At 38.3% G+C, this 18,945-nt stretch overlaps 1 protein-coding gene across 4 annotated transcripts in view; it reads left to right on the forward strand.

Annotated features, from left to right (window-relative positions):
• The window catches only part of ZNF112 (zinc finger protein 112), a 37,658-nt gene that overhangs the window by 2,616 nt on the left and 16,097 nt on the right, over window positions 1-18,945 (forward strand). The window contains exons 1-3 of one of the 4 annotated variants that reach the window (XM_036918190.2): window positions 1,644-1,726; window positions 9,982-10,029; window positions 12,469-12,595. In XM_036918190.2, the coding sequence (XP_036774085.2) occupies window positions 10,015-10,029; window positions 12,469-12,595 (142 nt within the window). In that variant the 5' untranslated portion in view covers window positions 1,644-1,726; window positions 9,982-10,014. Of the gene's footprint in view, window positions 1-1,642; window positions 1,727-6,354; window positions 8,391-9,981; window positions 10,030-12,468; window positions 12,596-18,945 lie in introns of those variants that run through there. The other 3 variants (XM_036918191.2, XM_057493587.1, XM_036918192.2) reach the window with 3 other exon arrangements.

Here is an 18,945-nt window from a genome sequence, read left to right on the forward strand (position 1 = left end):
TTTCCAAGTTGGACATTGCACAGGACCTTGTTCAGCTATTTTCAGCACTGTATTTTCCTTATACTTGCAAAAAATCTAGACTTTAACTTCTAGTTTATAAAAAATATTGAAGTTTTAGGACAATAAATGCCAGATCAAGAAAGCCATGAGACAATTCCAGAATGTGAGTAATCTTTCACAACAACCGAGCTACTTACTTCAGTAGGTCAATGGCATACAAAAAGGAGAACTAGGGTGGCTCTTGATTATAAGAGGTTCAAGTGACATAACATCAAATATGTTTAATGTATCAGCAAAAAGGAAAACACTATATTTCTTTCCCAGGAAAAAAAATCAGTTAAGCTTTCTCTTTGCTTTCGTCTCTTTTTCTTCCTGCTGGTTTTCTGGATTAATTACGTCATCCCCCATCCTACCTGAATCACCATGTCTTCTCTAAAACAGCTTATACTATTTATGATACCAAGAGCAGAATGAAATAGGCGATGATACTAGAAACTCAAAGATGAAAAAATCTCAAGATTTTAAAAAGGATTTATCTCTTCCCATATTATAATGTTTTGTCTGTATCAATACAACTCCTTTCATTTGCCTTATAACCCACGTTTCGTAACCAGCAATTAAAGCCAAGGAAACGTGGAAAATAGTTGCTGCTTCTGCTTTATGGCTTGATCAGTAGTCGCATCCCTTTCTTGTGGATTCTTGGCATCCATGTCCGTTCTTGTGGGTTTTGGGAAAAACAGCTTAAGGTAGGTGGCACCGTCAGTTCTAGATGCACTTGTAACACACACAAAATAAAACGGTAATCTCAAGAAAGGTTGAGACCCTGCATTCTTTCAATTCAAGTGCAGGCTGCTACAATTTTAGTATCTTTTTTTTTTGCCTACACATAGCCGCCTTTCTGTTATCTCCGTCTTGCTTCCTTTCCTTCTTCCTTTTCTTTCATCCTTCCTTTTGTCTTTATGTCTCTCTTCCGCGTTCTCTATGAGGTAGTTTCTTTGTTTAGGGTGGTAGATAAACGACAGTTCGCTTTGAGTTTTTGTCATGTTTGAAAGAAAAAACTAAAGAAAACGACGGAGGACAAGGCAGGCAAGGACCTCCTTAGTATCCTTCTTCCAGTTAAGTTATCTCTTCTCGGGAGAGAAGATATTTCATCATTCATGGGCAGATTCTTCTATGAAAGAATAATCTTTTTTTGTTTAATAAATGCAAGTCAGTTGTTCAAACTGACTATCCAAAGAATACCGACTATTCAAATACTGATTCTCCAAAAGTCAAACGGCGGCCTTGAGGAAAGGGCTGCTCCGCGGGAGATTCCGGGATTGTAGCCCAGAACACCCACAAGGTCAAGAGACAATTACGCTCTCAAAAAGGCGCATTTAATTAAAGGTCCGCTGGAGAAAACAGGTATCTTACAGAGCTCTCCACTTTTGGAAGCGTTTGGCTCCAGGTAGGCGGAGTTACGTCACTTGGTCCGGACCTGTAGACTGCGAATAGATACTATCCAAGCTGCCAGCACTCCACCCAAGAAAGGCGACCAAATGACCTGGGAATTTTGGGAAGTGTAGTCTGGGAACCACGGTATAGTGGGATAAGTTCCGCTGCGGAGGATGAGGCTGAGACGCCGCTCCCGGTGGGAATTCTGGGAAGCGTAGTCCAGGAGGTCCCGTAGGTAGAGTCACTTCCGCTACAGGCACGCGAGGCCGTGGCCTTCGTTCCTCTCGTAAAGGTGAGCTGTCCCTCCGCGGGTCCCCTCTCCGCGGCCACACCGCCTGACCACCGTGGAAGGGTGCGGTTTATGCTCACTTTGAATGAGCTTTACGGAGTGTGGGGCAGCTGGTGCATCCCCGGTGCGGGGCCAGGGCCGCGGTCCTGCGTCGCTGGGATTGAGGCTCTCCTGGGTTCCGTCCTTTCCCAGCCCTTTTCCTGACCACCGCCAGAGCTGCCACCTCCTAGCAGTGCAATATTCGGCGAGTATCTTAATGTCTCTGCCTCTGTTTCCTCTCCTTTAAGTTGGTATTACTATCTGCTAGATTTATTTTGAGAGTTAAATGAAGACGTAGAAGTAAAAGACTCAGAGCCTGGCTTGTGGAAAAAATAGGTCTCTTCTTACGAGTACTTTTTAATTTCCGGGGAAGCGCTCAGTTCCCGGAAAGCCCCTGTGAACCCGGGATGAGATCAGAGGTCCTGCTCCAGTGTCCCTGGCCTTTCTCTGATCCCTGAAGGCAGCGGGTCTGTATCCAGATTCCTGATTATGTTTTTAACTTAAATCTTTGGAAAGGGTCATTCCTCGCAGCTGTCTGGGATGTCCTGTGTAATTTATGTGGGAGTTTCGATGAAGTTCTGATTTCTCTCAGCCTCGGTTTCTTGAAAAAGGTTGTTGGGAGGAGAGAATGACGCTCTGGTACCTGGGAGCAGAACCTCCCCGGAATAGGACTTAGCATTCTTCTTCCACTTACGTTCTCTCTTCTCGGGGAAAAGGATATTTTCTTCATTCATGCGCAGAGTCGTCTATGAAGATGCCCGGTTTTTTGTTGAACAAATGCAGGAAGGGATGGGGGAGTAATTGGGCATGAGTAAAAAGACGATGTTTAACTTTTAGTGCTAAATAATATTCTAGGGGTTGTATATGAACTAACACATTTAATCCTCACAAAGCCCTCTTGGACCCTGGGATACTGTTATTCTCATATTGAAGATGTGAAAACGGAGACAAAGAGCATAGTTGTTTTCCTAGATCACACAGCTAGTAAGAGGCTGAGCTGGGATTTGAATTTAAGTACAATCTGTTGCCTTCATTCTTAATGTGTTTAGTATCAGGTTGAGAAGCCATGTTCTGGATTTTTGTAGAAGACCATGAAAGCTACATCAGTGAGCTTTGAGTTTTTGATGAGATATTTTTAGTCATCGGCAATTTTGGTTGTGTTTCATTTGAAGTAATATTTGTATGTATATTGGATATATACAGCATGTATATTGTATGTATCACTGAATGTATATGGTTCATGTTCTTGTATATTGAAGAGAATTATGATAATATACAAAATGCAAAAATATTTAATTACCTATAGCCACAGGCTGTAGAGATAACAGTATTGATATTGTAATGTTTTCCTGGTCCATAGATTTACTTTTGGATATTTTACTTAAGTTTTACAAAACAAGTACCATAGATTCTATTTTCCCCTTAAGTTTTTGCTGTGGAAATTCATAAATGTACCCAAATGTAACAGAAATAAAATAATTAACCCCTGTGGAACCATTACCCAAACTTAACCCTTGTTAACATTTGGTGGTATCAATCCCCTCTCCAATTTTGTTGGTTTCAGTATTTTAAAGCAAGTCCCTAATATTGAGTCTGTATAATAGTGATTGCTTGTCATAATTGCCAAAATTTGATTATCATATATTGTTTATATCCAAGACCAAGAAAAGGGGTATTGTAGGTTTTACACGCTTTTCAGCTTGTAGAGTGGTACTTGAGAAAGCTAGGAGGCACAAAAGCATTGCACTTTGGACAGAGATGGTGATAAATTTTGTTTTCCCATATAGAGTCTGATTTACCTGTTTTGTCGTTCTTTGTTCCTTATCACTGGAAGTTCTTGTGTTGCTGTGACCTTATCATATTTTTCTCTCTATGCCCAGCATGCAGTATAAAGTTGACAACAGTCTGTGGTTAGAGTAGCTATTTAACAGACAGCTTGACATCAAGGGTTTGCAGTGCAGAGTTCCTGAAATTGGGATTAGGTTGCAAAATGGGATAGAAATAACGCATGGGGGATAGTCCTTAATCTCACTTAATATTTGTGAGCTATAGAATCCACCATTTCATAGTATTGAAAAGTTGACAAGCAATTATTTTGATGTTCTAAAACAAATTTCCTGAGAAACACTTGGTAGAAATGATAATAGCTAATATTTATGACTGGGAGGCAGTGTTTCCAATGGTTTATACATACTAACATTTCTCATAACAAACCTATTCTTACCTTTCTTTTACAGATGAGGAATTTTTTTTAACAGTTATATAGTAAAATTCACCCTTTTTTTCTTTTTGGGGTACAATTCTATTTTAGCACAGGTATAGATTTGTATAATTACAACCATTATCAGGTGCAGAGCAATCCCATCACCCCAAAAAACTCCCCTCTTGTTTCCCCTATGTGAACCCCTCACCACATCTATAACTACTGTAACCCTATAGTTTTATCTTTTTGAGAATATCATATAAATGAGCTCATACCATATATAACCTTTTGAGGCTAGGTTCTTTCACTCAGCATAATGCCTCTGACATTCATCAAGTTGTATGTATTAATACTTCATTTGTGTTTATTTCTGGTTAATATTACATTTATGGACATGCCGTGGTTTATCCATTCATCTGTCGTAGGTTATTTGTGTTGCTTCCAGTTCTTGGCAGTTACGAAAAAGCTGCTGCCAATGTGTGTACAGGTTTTTGTGCTTCTTTTTCTAGGGTACATACACAGGAATGGAATTGTTGGGTCATATGGAAAGTGTATGTTTAACATTGTAAGAAAGTGCCGAACTGCACTCCCAGAGTATCTGCCTTTTTGCATTTCCGCAAATGGTGTGTGAGAGTTCTAGCTGCTCCCCATCCTTGTCAGCATTTAGTAGTTTTTTTAAATTTAGCCATTCTAATAAGTGTGTATTGGAATCTCATTGTGACTTTAATTTGACATTTTCCTAATTGACTAATGATGTTCAGCAGGTAAATCTTTTTTCCACCTTATTTGCTCTCTTTAAATCTTCTCTGGTGAAGTGTTCATTTATATGTTTTGTCCTGTTTTAAATTGGGTAATTGGGCTGTGTTTTCCTAATTGTTGATCTTTTAGAGTTATTCGTGTAGTCTGGATATGAGTCCTTTGTTCGATGTGTGATTTGCAAATACTTCTCTTTAGCCTGTTGCTTGTTTTTTCAGTGACTTATGGAGAGCACAAGTCTTTAATTTTGATTTCTCTCATCAATATTTTGTACTTTGTGTGTTTCAAGGAATTAAATTATTTCATCTACCATATTGAATTCATGAATGTAAAGAAAGTTTCTTGTAACATTCCCTTTTCCCTTATTCTTCTTCTCATGTTTGTTGAGTCTATAATGATATTCCTTCTTTCATTCTTGATTTTGGTAATTTGTGTCTTTTCTCTTGTTCCTCATCAATCTGGCTACAAGTTTAATTTCTTCATTTTTTCAAAGAAACTCCCTGTGGGTTCAATCGCTTTTGTCCAGGGGTTGGCAAACCTTTTTTTTAAAGGTCCAGATTGTTAACATTTTCAGCTTTTACAGTCAAGCAAGAAGATCAAAGATTTTATTTAGTTATGTATATAACAAGAGAGAAACCAAATATCCACAAAATTTGTTATTGAAAAATTCCAAAATATAATAATTGAATACAGTTTTTTGTAATACAGGATTACTAATAAAAATAACATTTCACTTAATCAACCTTCCAGATTGGTATTCCCTATCGTCAAAATGGACTGCAAATGTTCATCTGTTCATGCTGTTTTGTAATGAGATTTTGTGTATTTTCTCTTAGAAAATTACTTTAAACAAATAGGTACTACAAGATATTATCAGTCCACAGGCAGTGATTTTAATTATGCATATTAATAAGTTGGAGGATGTAATAGGCTGTATAGTGGCTCCCCAAAGATGTCCACATCCTACTTCCCAGTACCTGTGGATGTTACCTTCTTACATTGTAAAAAAGACCTTGAAGATGTGATTATGTTATGGCTCTTGAGCTGGGGAAATTATTCCGGTGGGCAGAGTATCATAGCATGGGTCCTTACAAGAGGAAGGCAGGACGCTCAAGGTTAGAAGGAGGCACTGGGATGATAGAAGCAAAGACTGGAGTGATGTAGCCATGAGCCAAGGGATGCTAGTAGCTTTAGAAGTTGGGAAAGGCAAGGGAATGGATTCGCCCTCAGCACGGACCAGCCCTGCTGACACCTTGACCTTAGCCCAGTAAAACTAATCTCCCATTTCTGACCTCCATACAAAAAAGGAATAAATTGTGCCATTTTAAGTTGTAATTTGTTTGTAGCAGTAAAAGGTAGCATAAAGGTAGTGAAAGGTTTGTAGCATAACAAGTTTGTCATAATTTCTTGTAGCAGTAAAAGGAAACTAATACAGAATACATTTATAGAATTGTCTGTGATCTTTTGATATTTGCCTTTTAGTATGTCATTACACTGCAGCTTAATTATTTCCAGGGGAAGGTTAAAAGGAAGCCCCTCAATTATAATTAAATCAGTTTTGAACTGTGGAAGTTTCTCTGCACTTGTGTCAAGGTCTGAAAACATTGCTGGAATTGTGTCGTTTAAGCTCAGAAAATACAGACACTACAAATTTGTGTGGAAATGAAGATCTTGCTTGTTTTTAACGTTGACAGCACTGACAGTGATAAAGTACTTTGGCATTACTTGTGATTTTAACAACATCAGTTGTCACTGAAATAACTTTTCTGCAGTATAAGTGCTGTTCTGCCTTCTACTTATAGGTTGAATTCATTAAGAAACATCATCAAATCTGCAGCTAAAGCTAATTACCAAAGCCTTTCAGTGTGGTTGAGGTCAATTTTCTCGTGCAGAACTATTCCAGTGTCAGTCGTGAAATTTAAAAAGAAAAAAAAAATCACAGTAAAACTTCACAGCTGCTCCGCCACTGATTTGCTGTATGGTAAGACAAGTCAGAACATTCAGCTTCTATTTCTGACAAAATTCTTGAAACTGCTGATGGTGAAGTCCATGAGAGTGAATGAAGTTCATTGTTAGCAGTGCTGGTTCAACGGCACATGATAGAGGAAGTATTTTCTGCAGAGTGCATGCTGTGAATAAGACAACGTAGGCTTTAAACACATTTTTTTAAGCTTTGTAAATTTGTAGTCGGTTTTAATACATCCTAGCAGATTATACTTAAGGTTGTAGTGAATTTGTATCTTTTCAACTTTGAAAATATTTTCGCCTGCGTTTGTTCCATGCAGACTATATTCCTTGAGGCTAATTATTTAGTCACTTCAAACTTGGCATTCATTCCTTAAATAAACATCTGCTGAGCAACATCAGTAACATGAATTATCAGGAGCCAAATAAAATTTATTAGAATAATCTCCCATATGTTTTAATTGGCTGTAATGTTCCCGTTGTCTTCAATCCTTCAAGCAGTTATTCTTACCCCAAGTCTAATAATCTTACACAAATTTATTTTCTCTGGACACATTTCTTTGGCTGCTATCATCAGCCACGAGTTAGTTAACTCATCATTAGTGAATTACTTTCTTTGCTTGGGTCAGAAATGGAAGCATTTTAAATGTTTGAATAGCTAAAACTTGCTTTGGATAATGTCTGATGAGACATCTTATTTTAAATTTTCTAAATTTTCTGGCCACTGCTTTACTGTGAATTGCGGGTATTTGTGATGAGTGCTCGGTCTGACAATGTTGGCATATATTGTATTCTTTTAGCATAACCACGTTGTTTCTGCATAATAAGTGAAATGCTTTGCCACCGAATTCAGTAACAAAACATTTCACTTCCATTGTGCCTTTAAAAAGTGTGACATTTAAGTCTGTTTTTCTCTTCTTGTTTTGACGTGATGAGTAAGTACTGGTAATTTAAAAATTTAAATATTGTGGTGCAGCAGTACATGCGGTACTTGAAGCGCTGTTGAGTTAGAAGTGGGAACTGTGCTCAGCAGCAGTACCGAGAAATGAGAGGGGCACCTACAGTCTCGGTTGCAGCTACAGAAATCTGCGGCTGGAGTATAAAAGCATCCGTAAGCAGTACTTGAATAAATGAGCATGGATATATTCCAGTAATACCTTCTGGACACTGCAATGTGGATTTCATGTAATTTTCACATATCATAAAATAATACTCTTAAAAAACTTTTCGCCCCAACCGTTTAAAAAATCAGTGTTAGTCCATTACTAAGAATGGTAAAAACTATTGTGAGTTCAAACCTAAACAAAAAAACTGGGCCTGTATAATGGCCGTATGTTGCCAGTCCCTGGTTTTGTCTAGTGTTTTTGTGTTTTCAGTCACATTGATTAATGTATTATGTTTGTTTTGGATTTATTAATTTCTGTCTTATATTATTTCCTTTTTTCCATTTGCTTTAGGTTTAATTTATTTACCCTTTCTTTCCTGATTCTTAGCTTAAATAATTGATTTAAGACTCTTCTTTTCTAGCACATGTGTCATTGGATGCATTTCTCTGTAATACCTGTAGCTGCATCTCATACATTTTGATTCATTGTGTCTTCATTTTGATTCCATTCAAAATATGCTGTAGTTTCTTTTGTGACGTTGGCCCATTGGTGGCTTGGAAGATGTTGGTTAACTTCCAAATGTTTGGAGATGGTCCAGGTATCTTTTTGCTGTTCATTTCTAGTTTGATTCTATTACAGTTAGAGAAAAAGCTTTATGGGGCTTAAAATTCTTACAGAATTAATGTTTGTGCTATGAAAAATGCAGTATCGGAAATAAAATATTCATTTGATGGGCTAAGTAGCAAACTGGAGATGACAAAGAATGAATCTGACATAGATGGATATGAATATTTCAGTGTGAGCAGCAGAGAGAAAAAAATGGGACATTGAAAATATGAGCAGTCTTAGGGACATGTGGGACAATTAGCAAAGTCTAATGTTCATGTCACTGGAGTCTCAGAAGGAGAAGAGAGGAACATTTGAGTGGAAGAACTGGCTGAACACTCCCAGGTTTGGTGAGATGCATACATTGACTTATTTGAGAAGCTCACCGAATACAAAATATAATAAACTGAAAGAAGATGACTTCTGGATATGTCATAATCAGAGTTTTGAAAATTAAAGATAACAGTTTTTTAATATACTTAGAGAAAATGACTAATTATATGTGTGCAGCAATGATTCAATTATCTACGGATTCTGGAGTAACAGAAAACCTCCCTAGGGTGGTGCTAAAAGGCGCTGCCTTATTCACAGCCCATGATTAGCCCTTTTTTGAGTTCTTTCTCTTCTACAAATGATCTTGAAGTTGCTTGAGAACAGTAACTAAGGTAAATAACCTTGAGAACAGTAATATAAAATAAATAACCTTGGAGGAGAACCCCAGAAATTAAACTCCTGGTCTCCAAGTCCTCCCAGCAGTCAAGCACTGAGCCAACACTTACATAGATAGGAGAAATACAGTAACATCACAGCCTTCTTTAAATCTTTCATTAAATGCATGTAGGAAGAGGGATGTACCATGTGAGCCTCCTTCAGGAAGAATATTCGCCAGCAATTGAACTTTTCAGAAGGGTGATCTCAGTGTGTCAACCAACATGATTACGAAAGCAACAAATTATTAAGAAGCCATTATCTTTGCCACCCAGATGTCTTATAAGACACATTTGCAAGGAGAGTTTTATGATGTGGAATAGTTATCTGCTTTTCTGTGACAAGATAGAAAACAGTGATATAGTTACAACCGTTTTCTGCCGTTCACACATAATCCTAAGAGCAATCTTATAATGTTGGTTCTATAATCCTCATGTCCAAGGTTGCAGAAATTAGGTATAGAGAGGTTAATGAATTTAGTCATGGTTAAATATATATGTTGCAGTGCCGGTATTTCACAGATGTACAGCAAATATATAGCAAGGCCAGGTTTTGAAAACAAACGTTGTCCCAGAGTCCACTTTAAACCAGTACATTGCACTGCCTCGTCTTTCCCATGTTTGCCAGGATCAGAACAAGGACTTAGGAGCAGAGAGGTGCGTGAGGATGACCAGGAAGAGCTGTGCAGACTGTCACATGCATGAGGGCAGCTGCCAGGATAGCCTAGAGGTAGAAGGAGTCCGGCCTGTGCTCTGCCTGCTGAGGGCTGTGTGGCAGCATCCGCCTGGGGGAGGGGACACTTTCTTCTAATTTGCACAGTTATATTTCCTTTTCTTCCATGGTTTCTTTCTTAATCACCTGTTCTGCCTTCTCAGGTCTCTGCCTTTCCCTAGGAAAAGGAGGAGAAAATGATCAAGTTCCAGGTGAGTTGGATTTTTATTTCTGTCACTTAATGTGTTATTTCATTGCTCAGTATGTGGATGCATTTTTTTCTCTTCCTTGCCACGAGTAAACAGTTACAGGATATTTAACACCATTTATGTGCTGTGTTCTTTTGTGTCTTTAAGAACTAATTTCCTTTCAGTTTTTATTTTATTTTACAAATAATAGTCTAAAGAGAACAAAATTTTTTAAAATGAAAAAACCCACACATTTATTCCCTTGCTTCCAAATCACCTGTTTAAATGCATTCAAAAATAGACTTGCAAAAAGAGATACAGTTTTGAATTTTTCCACATAATATTATAGCACTTAATTTTTGTCATCTAATACTATTTTAGTGAACTGTTTTACCTCCCCCCTTTTCACTATTCATTGAATAGCTTTTAAGTTCTTGAGAATTCTTGCAGTTTTACACAGCAGTGTCAGTTTTCCTACATGTAATTTTTACTCAAAAAGAAATTCTGAGAGAACTAAAGTATAATTTGTCCTTACATTCTAGGGACTCAAAACTAAAAAAAAAAATTATTTTCCTAAGTGGTGTCTCAGGCACCTTCATAAAAAGAATACCTAAAATGAGGTTTTGTCAAACTGGATTGATTATACTGAAGTTGAACTCAAGAAAAAAATAGTGTTAGATGTTTTCATATACAAAGAGCCAAATTTTCCAAGGACATGAGTCTTTCTTTCTTTGTGTGTGTGTGTGTGTATGTGTGTGTGTTTGGGTACCTTTGTGTGTTTCACCATTTATTTATTTTACTAGAGCAATATAGCACTTCATTTAAAAGTTTTAGTCATATTGTTGGACATACAGGCACTTTTCACATGGGCCGTTATTCACTGCTCTGAGGGGGACTTAGAACCATCTGCACTATTAACATGAAGATAAGAGGTTCGTGTCAACTCAAGTCCTACTCAAGTTCCTACATAAGACAAATGTTGGGCCAGCTCCAAAGCCTGTCCCTTCTGGATTAAGATTATTAGGCACATCATTTGGGTGGAAAAGAAAGAGAGGCTAAAAATGACTCCCAAACCAAACCAGGGTTCCCATGCAGAGACCAAGACCTCACGGTGTGGTGTTTGGAACTCCAGCCAGAACAAATGCAGTGTTTACCTTCATGTAACGAATTTAAAATTCCCTACAGCAAAAAGTTACAAGCCAAATAGCAAAGTAGAATGAAAAATATTTACAACAAACAAATATTTACATGGAGGGAAAGGCCTTAATGTCCCCAAAATGAATATTATTACAAAACAAGAGATAACTGGCAAAAATATATAAAAAGAGTGATCTTTGTTACTAATCAGCTTTGTAAAAATTTTTTTTAATAATTGGTTTTTATTTGGCAAGTTTACTTCTGAGATTATCAAAGATTTTTTTAAAGTATTCATGTCCAGTGTTGGCCAGTGTATGAAGGCTTAGGGATTTATACTTTCTTGAAAGAAGAATAAGATAATCTTTTTGGAGGAAACCCCTATCATTCTGATTTCAAAACCCCAAAGGCTGTTACTCTTCGACATTACCACTTGTACTTTTTGGAACTTATTTTAAGGAGATGAGCAACAGAGTTCCAGGGACTAAGGTCTATGTGAAAGAATTTCTTTTTTTCTTGCAACGTTGTTTATAGTAGATAATTTAAAACTAAGTGTGCATTGTTTCAATGAGTTTCTTGTACTCTAGATCATTAATTCCTTGAATTACTCTGCAGCCCTGGAATAAGATGACGGAGGTGATGATGATAATGATCATAATAATAGCTAACACTTACTGGGTGCTTACTGTGTACCCAGTGCTGTTCCCATGTGCTTTACCTGTAGTCACTCATTTATTTTATTGCCAGTACCCAGTGGTACAGGCATAAATGTGGAGAGGTGGAGAACATGACCAACTTGTCCGAGGCCACCCAGCTAGCTGGGGCAGAGCATTCCAGTGTGAACATGGGCAGGCAGGCCCCGGAGCCCATACCGAAACGCTGTAAATGCCGCACACTCTATTTGGGGCGCCGAGGATGACCTACATACTTAAACACTAAGTGTGATCGATAGTCTGTGAGTCGGGCAAATTAGGTAAGTGGTGTGTTTGTAAAAGAGGGAAAACAGACTCCATCACACACTGTCGGAACAAAGGGTTTTGGGGGGCAAATGGCATTATTAATAAAATTTAAAATATCTGTAGTTCATGATGCAGGAGAGTTCCAGGGGCCCATCCAGATGAGTGCTAACAAAAGGTGGTAATTTTAAGTACAAGGATTTCTTTTCTTACAGCCCTTTTGGTGATGGAATTAGCGATGTGGAAGGCAAACAGAAGACAGCTTCTAAATTTGCCTCGGGTCCCTCAGAATCCAGAACAGCTGCCCATCCTTGACACTTTCTCAGTGCTGTCCATCTTCTGTAAACATAGTTTGTGTGTGTTTGGAGTTTAGGAGCCAGTGATGTTCACGGACGTGGCTGTGGTCTTCAGCGAGGAGGAGCTCCGGCTGCTGGACGCCCCCCAGAGGCAGCTCTACCGAGACGTGATGCTGGAGAACTTCCGGAACCTGCTGTCAGTGGGTGAGGACGGGCGCCTTCCTGACCGATTGGCAGCCTCCTAGGCATCTCTTGTGTGTTCAAGTGTTTGAAGCTCTGGGACTCTTGGAATCATACTCTGAGTTTGGTCACGTAAGAGTCCTAACAATCCCTGTGCAACACAGACAAAATGTTTCTGATGTTTTTGTCAAGACAAAAATCTGTCCTCTGAACTAAGACTGGGCAAATTGTAGCCCCATCCCATTGGTTTGTGATGAAACCAGTGGAGTGAGTTGCTTCAGCATTTTTGTTTGCACAGTTTCAGGAGCTTTGTTTGTTAACTTGATCTTTTGGAGGTATTTTGTTTTTTGCTTTAACAGTGTATTTGTACATAACTTCAAACTTATAGAAAATCTGGAAAAATAAAAGAACAAGCATACCCATATAGCTTTTTTTTTTTTTTTTTTTTTTTAATAATTATTTTTTATTGAAGGGTAGTTGACACACAGTATTACATTACATGAGTTTCAAGTGTACAACACAGTGGTAGAACATTTATATACATAATTCTAGGTTCCAGCTATCACCCTACCAGGCTGTTACAATATCTTGACTATATTCCTTATGCTATACCTTACATCCCGGTTACTAATTTATTTTACCATTGGAAGTCTGTCCTTTTTTTTTTTTTTTTTTTTTGTGAGGGCATCTCTCATATTTATTGATCAAATGGTTGTTAATGACAATAAAATTCTGTATAGGGGAGTCAATGCTCAATGCACAATCATTATTCCACCCCAAGCCTAAATTTTGTCAGTCTCCAATCTTCTGAGGCATAACAAACAAGTTTTTACATGTAGAACAAATTCTTACATAATGAATAAGTTACATAGTGAACAGTACAAGGGCAGTCATCACAGAAACTTTCGGTTTTGCTCATGCATTATGAACTATAAACAGTCAGTTCAAATATGAATACTCATTTGGTTTTTATACTTGATTTATATGTGGATACCACATTTCTCTCTTTATTATTATTATTTTTAATAAAATGCTGAAGTGGTAGGTAGATACAAGATAAAGGTAGAAAACATAGTTTAGTGTTGTAAGAGAGCACATGTAGATGATCAGGTGTGTGCCTGTAGACTATGTGTTAATCCAAGCTAGACAAGGGCAATAAAACATCCACGTATGCAGAAGATTTCTCTCAGAACGGGGGGGTGAGGTTCTAAGCCTCACCTCTGTTGATCCCCAATTTCTCACCTGATGGTCCCCCTGCGACTGTGCCTGTCTTAGGTTGTTCCTCCCTTGAGGAATCTTACCTGTCTCTGGCTAACCAGTCATCTTCCGGGGCCATACAGGGAAATGTGAAGTTGATAAGTGAGAGAGAAGCCTTATTGTTTGAAAAAGTTAGCTTTTTACTTCTTTGCATATTTATGCCCTGTGGCTTCTATGCCCAGCATTTGTCTTGAGGTATCTTTACCACTTGGAAGAATTATGATACTCGGTAAATTTGATATGAGGCACGAATTCTATTTAAGGGTTGTAATTAGGAAGGAAGAACAAAAGCTATAGAAGTAGCAGGCGGAAGAAAACATGGGAAGATTGATTATTTCTTTGATATATCTTCTTGTAGAGTAACTTCAGCATGTATAGGTTTTAAGCTACTACTTAAATTGCACACACACATTAACATAATAGGAGTATAGTTACATAACCAAAGCATATCTGTAATTACCAGCCATCTGCAGTGAAACCAAGAAAACCAGTTAGGCACCTTAGGCATTTGTGAAAACTTATCTATGATATGGTGGATATTGTCCAAATGAACTTGAACAGTCTGAGAGAAATCAGACAAATTAAAACAACCCATTCCTGGGGACTGTTCACATGCCATATGTTCTTTTAACAGTAAATAGTCTGTAGTTGTAAGACTTTGGAGCGCTACAATTTGCACTTCTCCAAATTCTTGGTTGAGTTCCAACAGTATAGATCCAGTCCAATTTTGTTGTTTTACTGTATGCACAGGCCAGCTTAGATATCTCCTTCCTCATTCCCATGGCAGGTCCAGGAACTGGTGGGATGAGTGCATCTACAGCTGTAGCAGTGCGTGGATCTTTGTTGGGGTTTTTTGATGATCATCTTCTGGCATGAGTCTTCCAGAGGGTGCAGATGTTGGAAGTTCTTTTTCATATCGTATCTTAGTTCATTTTCGGGGTAGCCCAATTAGGCTTTGATCCTCTGTATAAACACAAACAGACCCTTTGCCTACACTTTTATATGCCCTTTATACCCTTGTGTAGAACTCGTTGGAGGTTACCACACAGGAACTGACCTTTTTTTTTTTTTTTTTTTTTTGCTATCACTAATCTACACTTACATGACGAATATTATGTTTACTAGGCTCTCCCCTATACCAGGTCTCCCCTATAAACCCCTTTACAGTCACTGTCCATCAGCATAGCAAAATGTTGTAGAATCACTACTTGCCTTCTCTGTGTTGTACAGCCCTCCCTTTTCTCCTACCCCCCCATGCATGTTAATCTTAATACCCCCTTACTTCTCCCCCCCGTTATTCCTCCCTACCCACCCATCCTCCCCAGTCCCTTTCCCTTTGGTACCTGTTAGTCCATTCTTGAGTTCTGTGATTCTGGTGCTGTTTTGTTCCTTCAGTTTTTCCTTTGTTCTTATATTCCACAGATAAGTGAAATCATTTGGTATTTCTCTTTCTCCACTTGGCTTGTTTCACTGAGCATAATACCCTCCAGCTCCATCCATGTTGCTGCAAATGGTAGGATTTGCCCTTTTCTTATGGCTGAGTAGTATTCCATTGTGTATATGTACCACATCTTCTTTATCCATTCATCTATCGATGGACATTTAGGTTGCTTCCAATTCTTGGCTATTGTAAATAGTGCTGCGATAAACATAGGGGTGCACTGATCTTTCTCATACTTGATTGCTGCATTCTTAGGGTAAATTCCTAGGAGTGGAATTCCTGGGTCAAATGGTAAGTCTGTTTTGAGCATTTTGATGTACCTCCATACTGCTTTCCACAATGGTTGAACTAACTTACATTCCCACCAGCAGTGTAGGAGGGTTCCCCTTTCTCCACAGCCTCGCCAACATTTGTTGTTGTTTGTCTTTTGGATGGCAGCCATCCTTACTGGTGTGAGGTGATACCTCATTGTAGTTTTAATTTGCATTTCTCTGATAATTAGCGATGTGGAGCATCTTTTCATGTGTCTGTTGGCCATCTGTATTTCTTTTTTGGAGAACTGTCTGTTCAGTTCCTCTGCCCATTTTTTAATTGGGTTATTTGTTTTTTGTTTGTTGAGGCGTGAGAGCTCCTTATATATTCTGGACGTCAAGCCTTTATCGGATGTGTCATTTTCAAATATATTCTCCCATACTGTAGGGATCCTTCTTGTTCTATTGATGGTGTCTTTTGCTGTACAGAAGCTTTTCAGCTTAATATAGTCCCACTTACTCATTTTTGCTGTTGTTTTCCTTGCCCGGGGAGATATGTTCAAGAAGAGGTCACTCATGTTTATGTCTAAGAGGTTTTCGCCTATGTTTTCTTCCAAGAGTTTAATGGTTTCATGGCTTACATTCAGGTCTTTGATCCATTTTGAGTTTACTTTTGTATATGGGGTTAGACAATGGTCCAGTTTCATTCTCCTACATGTAGCTGTCCAGTTTTGCCAGCACCACCTGTTGAAGAGACTGTCATTTCGCCATTGTATGTCCATGGCTCCTTTATCAAATATTAATTGACCATATATGTCTGGGTTAATGTCTGGATTCTCTAGTCTGTTCCATTGGTCTGTGGCTCTGCTCTTGTGCCAGTACCAAATTGTCTTGATTACTATGGCTTTATAGTAGAGCTTGAAGTTGGGGAGTGAGATCCCCCCTACTTTATTCTTCTTTCTCAGGATTGCTTTGGCTATTCGGGGTCTTTGGTGTTTCCATATGAATTTTTGAATTATTTGTTCCAGTTCATTGAAGAATGTTGCTGGTAGTTTCATAGGGATTGCATCAAATCTGTATATTGCTTTGGGCAGGATGGCCATTTTAACGATATTAATTCTTCCTAGCCACGAGCATGGGATGAGTTTCCATCTGTTAGTGTCCCCTTTAATTTCTCTTAAGAGTGACTTGTAGTTTTCAGAGTATAAGTCTTTCACTTCTTTGGTTAGGTTTATTCCTAGGTATTTTATTTTTTTTGATGCAATTGTGAATGGAGTTGTTTTCCTGATTTCTCTCTCTGTTGGTTCATTGTTAGTATATAGGAAAGCCACAGATTTCTGTGTGTTGATTTTGTATCCTGCAACTTTGCCGTATTCCGATATCAGTTCTAGTAGTTTTGGGGTGGAGTCTTTAGGGTTTTTTATGTACAGTATCATGTCATCTGCAAATAGTGACAGTTTAACTTCTTCTTTACCAATCTGGATTCCTTGTATTTCTTTATTTTGTCTGATTGCCGTGGCTAGGACCTCCAGTACTATGTTAAATAACAGTGGAGAGAGTGGGCATCCCTGTCTAGTTCCCGATCTCAGAGGAAATGCTTTCAGCTTCTCGCTGTTCAATATAATGTTGGCTGTGGGTTTATCATAGATGGCCTTTATTATGTTGAGGTACTTGCCCTCTATTCCCATTTTGCTGAGAGTTTTTAACATGAATGGATGTTGAACTTTGTCAAATGCTTTTTCAGCATCTATGGAGATGATCATGTGGTTTTTGTCTTTCTTTTTGTTGATGTGGTGGATGATGTTGATGGACTTTCGAATGTTGTACCATCCTTGCATCCCTGGGATGAATCCCACTTGGTCATGGTGTATGATCCTTTTGATGTATTTTTGAATTCGGTTTGCTAATATTTTGTTGAGTATTTTTGCATCTACGTTCATCAGGGATATTGGTCTGTAGTTTTCTTTTTTGGTGGGGTCTTTGCCTGGTTTTGGTATTAGGGTGATGTTAGCTTCATAGAATGAGTTTGGGAGTATCCCCTCCTCCTCTATTTTTTGGAAAACTTTAAGGAGAATGGGTATTATGTCTTCCCTGTATGTCTGATAAAATTCCGAGGTAAATCCATCTGGCCCGGGGGTTTTGTTCTTTGGTAGTTTTTTGATTACCTCTTCAATTTCGTTGCTGGTAATTGGTCTGTTTAGATTTTCTGTTTCTTCCTGGGTCAATCTTGGAAGGTTATATTTTTCTAGGAAGTTGTCCATTTCTCCTAGGTTTCCCAGCTTGTTAGCATATAGGTTTTCATAGTATTCTCCAATAATTCTTTGCATTTCCGTGGGGTCCGTCGTGATTTTTCCTTTCTCGTTTCTGATACTGTTGATTTGTGTTGACTCTCTTTTCTTCTTAATAAGTCTGGCTAGAGGCTTATCTATTTTGTTTATTTTCTCGAAGAACCAGCTCTTGGTTTCATTGATTTTTGCTATTGTTTTATTCTTCTCAATTTTATTTATTTCTTCTCTGATCTTTATTATGTCCCTCCTTCTGCTGACCTTAGGCCTCATCTGTTCTTCTTTTTCCAATTTCGATAATTGTGACATTAGACCATTCATTTGGGATTGCTCTTCCTTTTTTAAATATGCTTGGATTGCTATATACTTTCCTCTTAAGACTGCTTTTGCTGTGTCCCACAGAAGTTGGGGCTTAGTGTTGTTGTTGTCATTTGTTTCCATATATTGCTGGATCTCCATTTTGATTTGGTCATTGATCCATTGATTATTTAGGAGCGTGTTGTTAAGCCTCCATGTGTTCGTGAGCCTCTTTGCTTTCTTTGTACAGTTTATTTCTAGTTTTATGCCTTTGTGGTCTGAAAAGTTGGTTGGTAGGATTTCAATCTTTTGGAATTTTCTGAGGCTCTTTTTGTGGCCTAGTATGTGGTCTATTCTGGAGAATGTTCCATGTGCACTTGAGAAGAATGTATATCCCGCTGCTTTTGGATGTAGAGTTCTATAGATGTCTATTAGGTCCATCTGCTCTACTGTGTTGTTCAGTGCTTCCGTGTCCTTACTTATTTTCTGCCCAGTGGATCTATCCTTTGGGGTGAGTGGTGTGTTGAAGTCTCCTAGAATGAATGCATTGCAGTCTATATCCCCCTTTAGTTCTGTTAGTATTTGTTTCACATATGCTGGTGCTCCTGTGTTGGGTGCATATATATTTAGAATGGTTATATCCTCTTGTTTGACTGAGCCCTTTATCATTATGTAGTGTCCTTCTTTATCTCTTGTTACTTTCTTTGTTTTGAAGTCTATTTTGTCTGATATTAGTACTGCAACCCCTGCTTTCTTCTCACTGTTGTTTGCTTGAAATATGTTTTTCCATCCCTTGACTTTTAGTCTGTACATGTCTTTGGGTTTGAGGTGAGTTTCTTGTAA

Source organism: Manis pentadactyla, chromosome 15 (genome assembly GCF_030020395.1).
Source record: "Manis pentadactyla isolate mManPen7 chromosome 15, mManPen7.hap1, whole genome shotgun sequence".
Taxonomy (NCBI): domain Eukaryota; kingdom Metazoa; phylum Chordata; class Mammalia; order Pholidota; family Manidae; genus Manis; species Manis pentadactyla.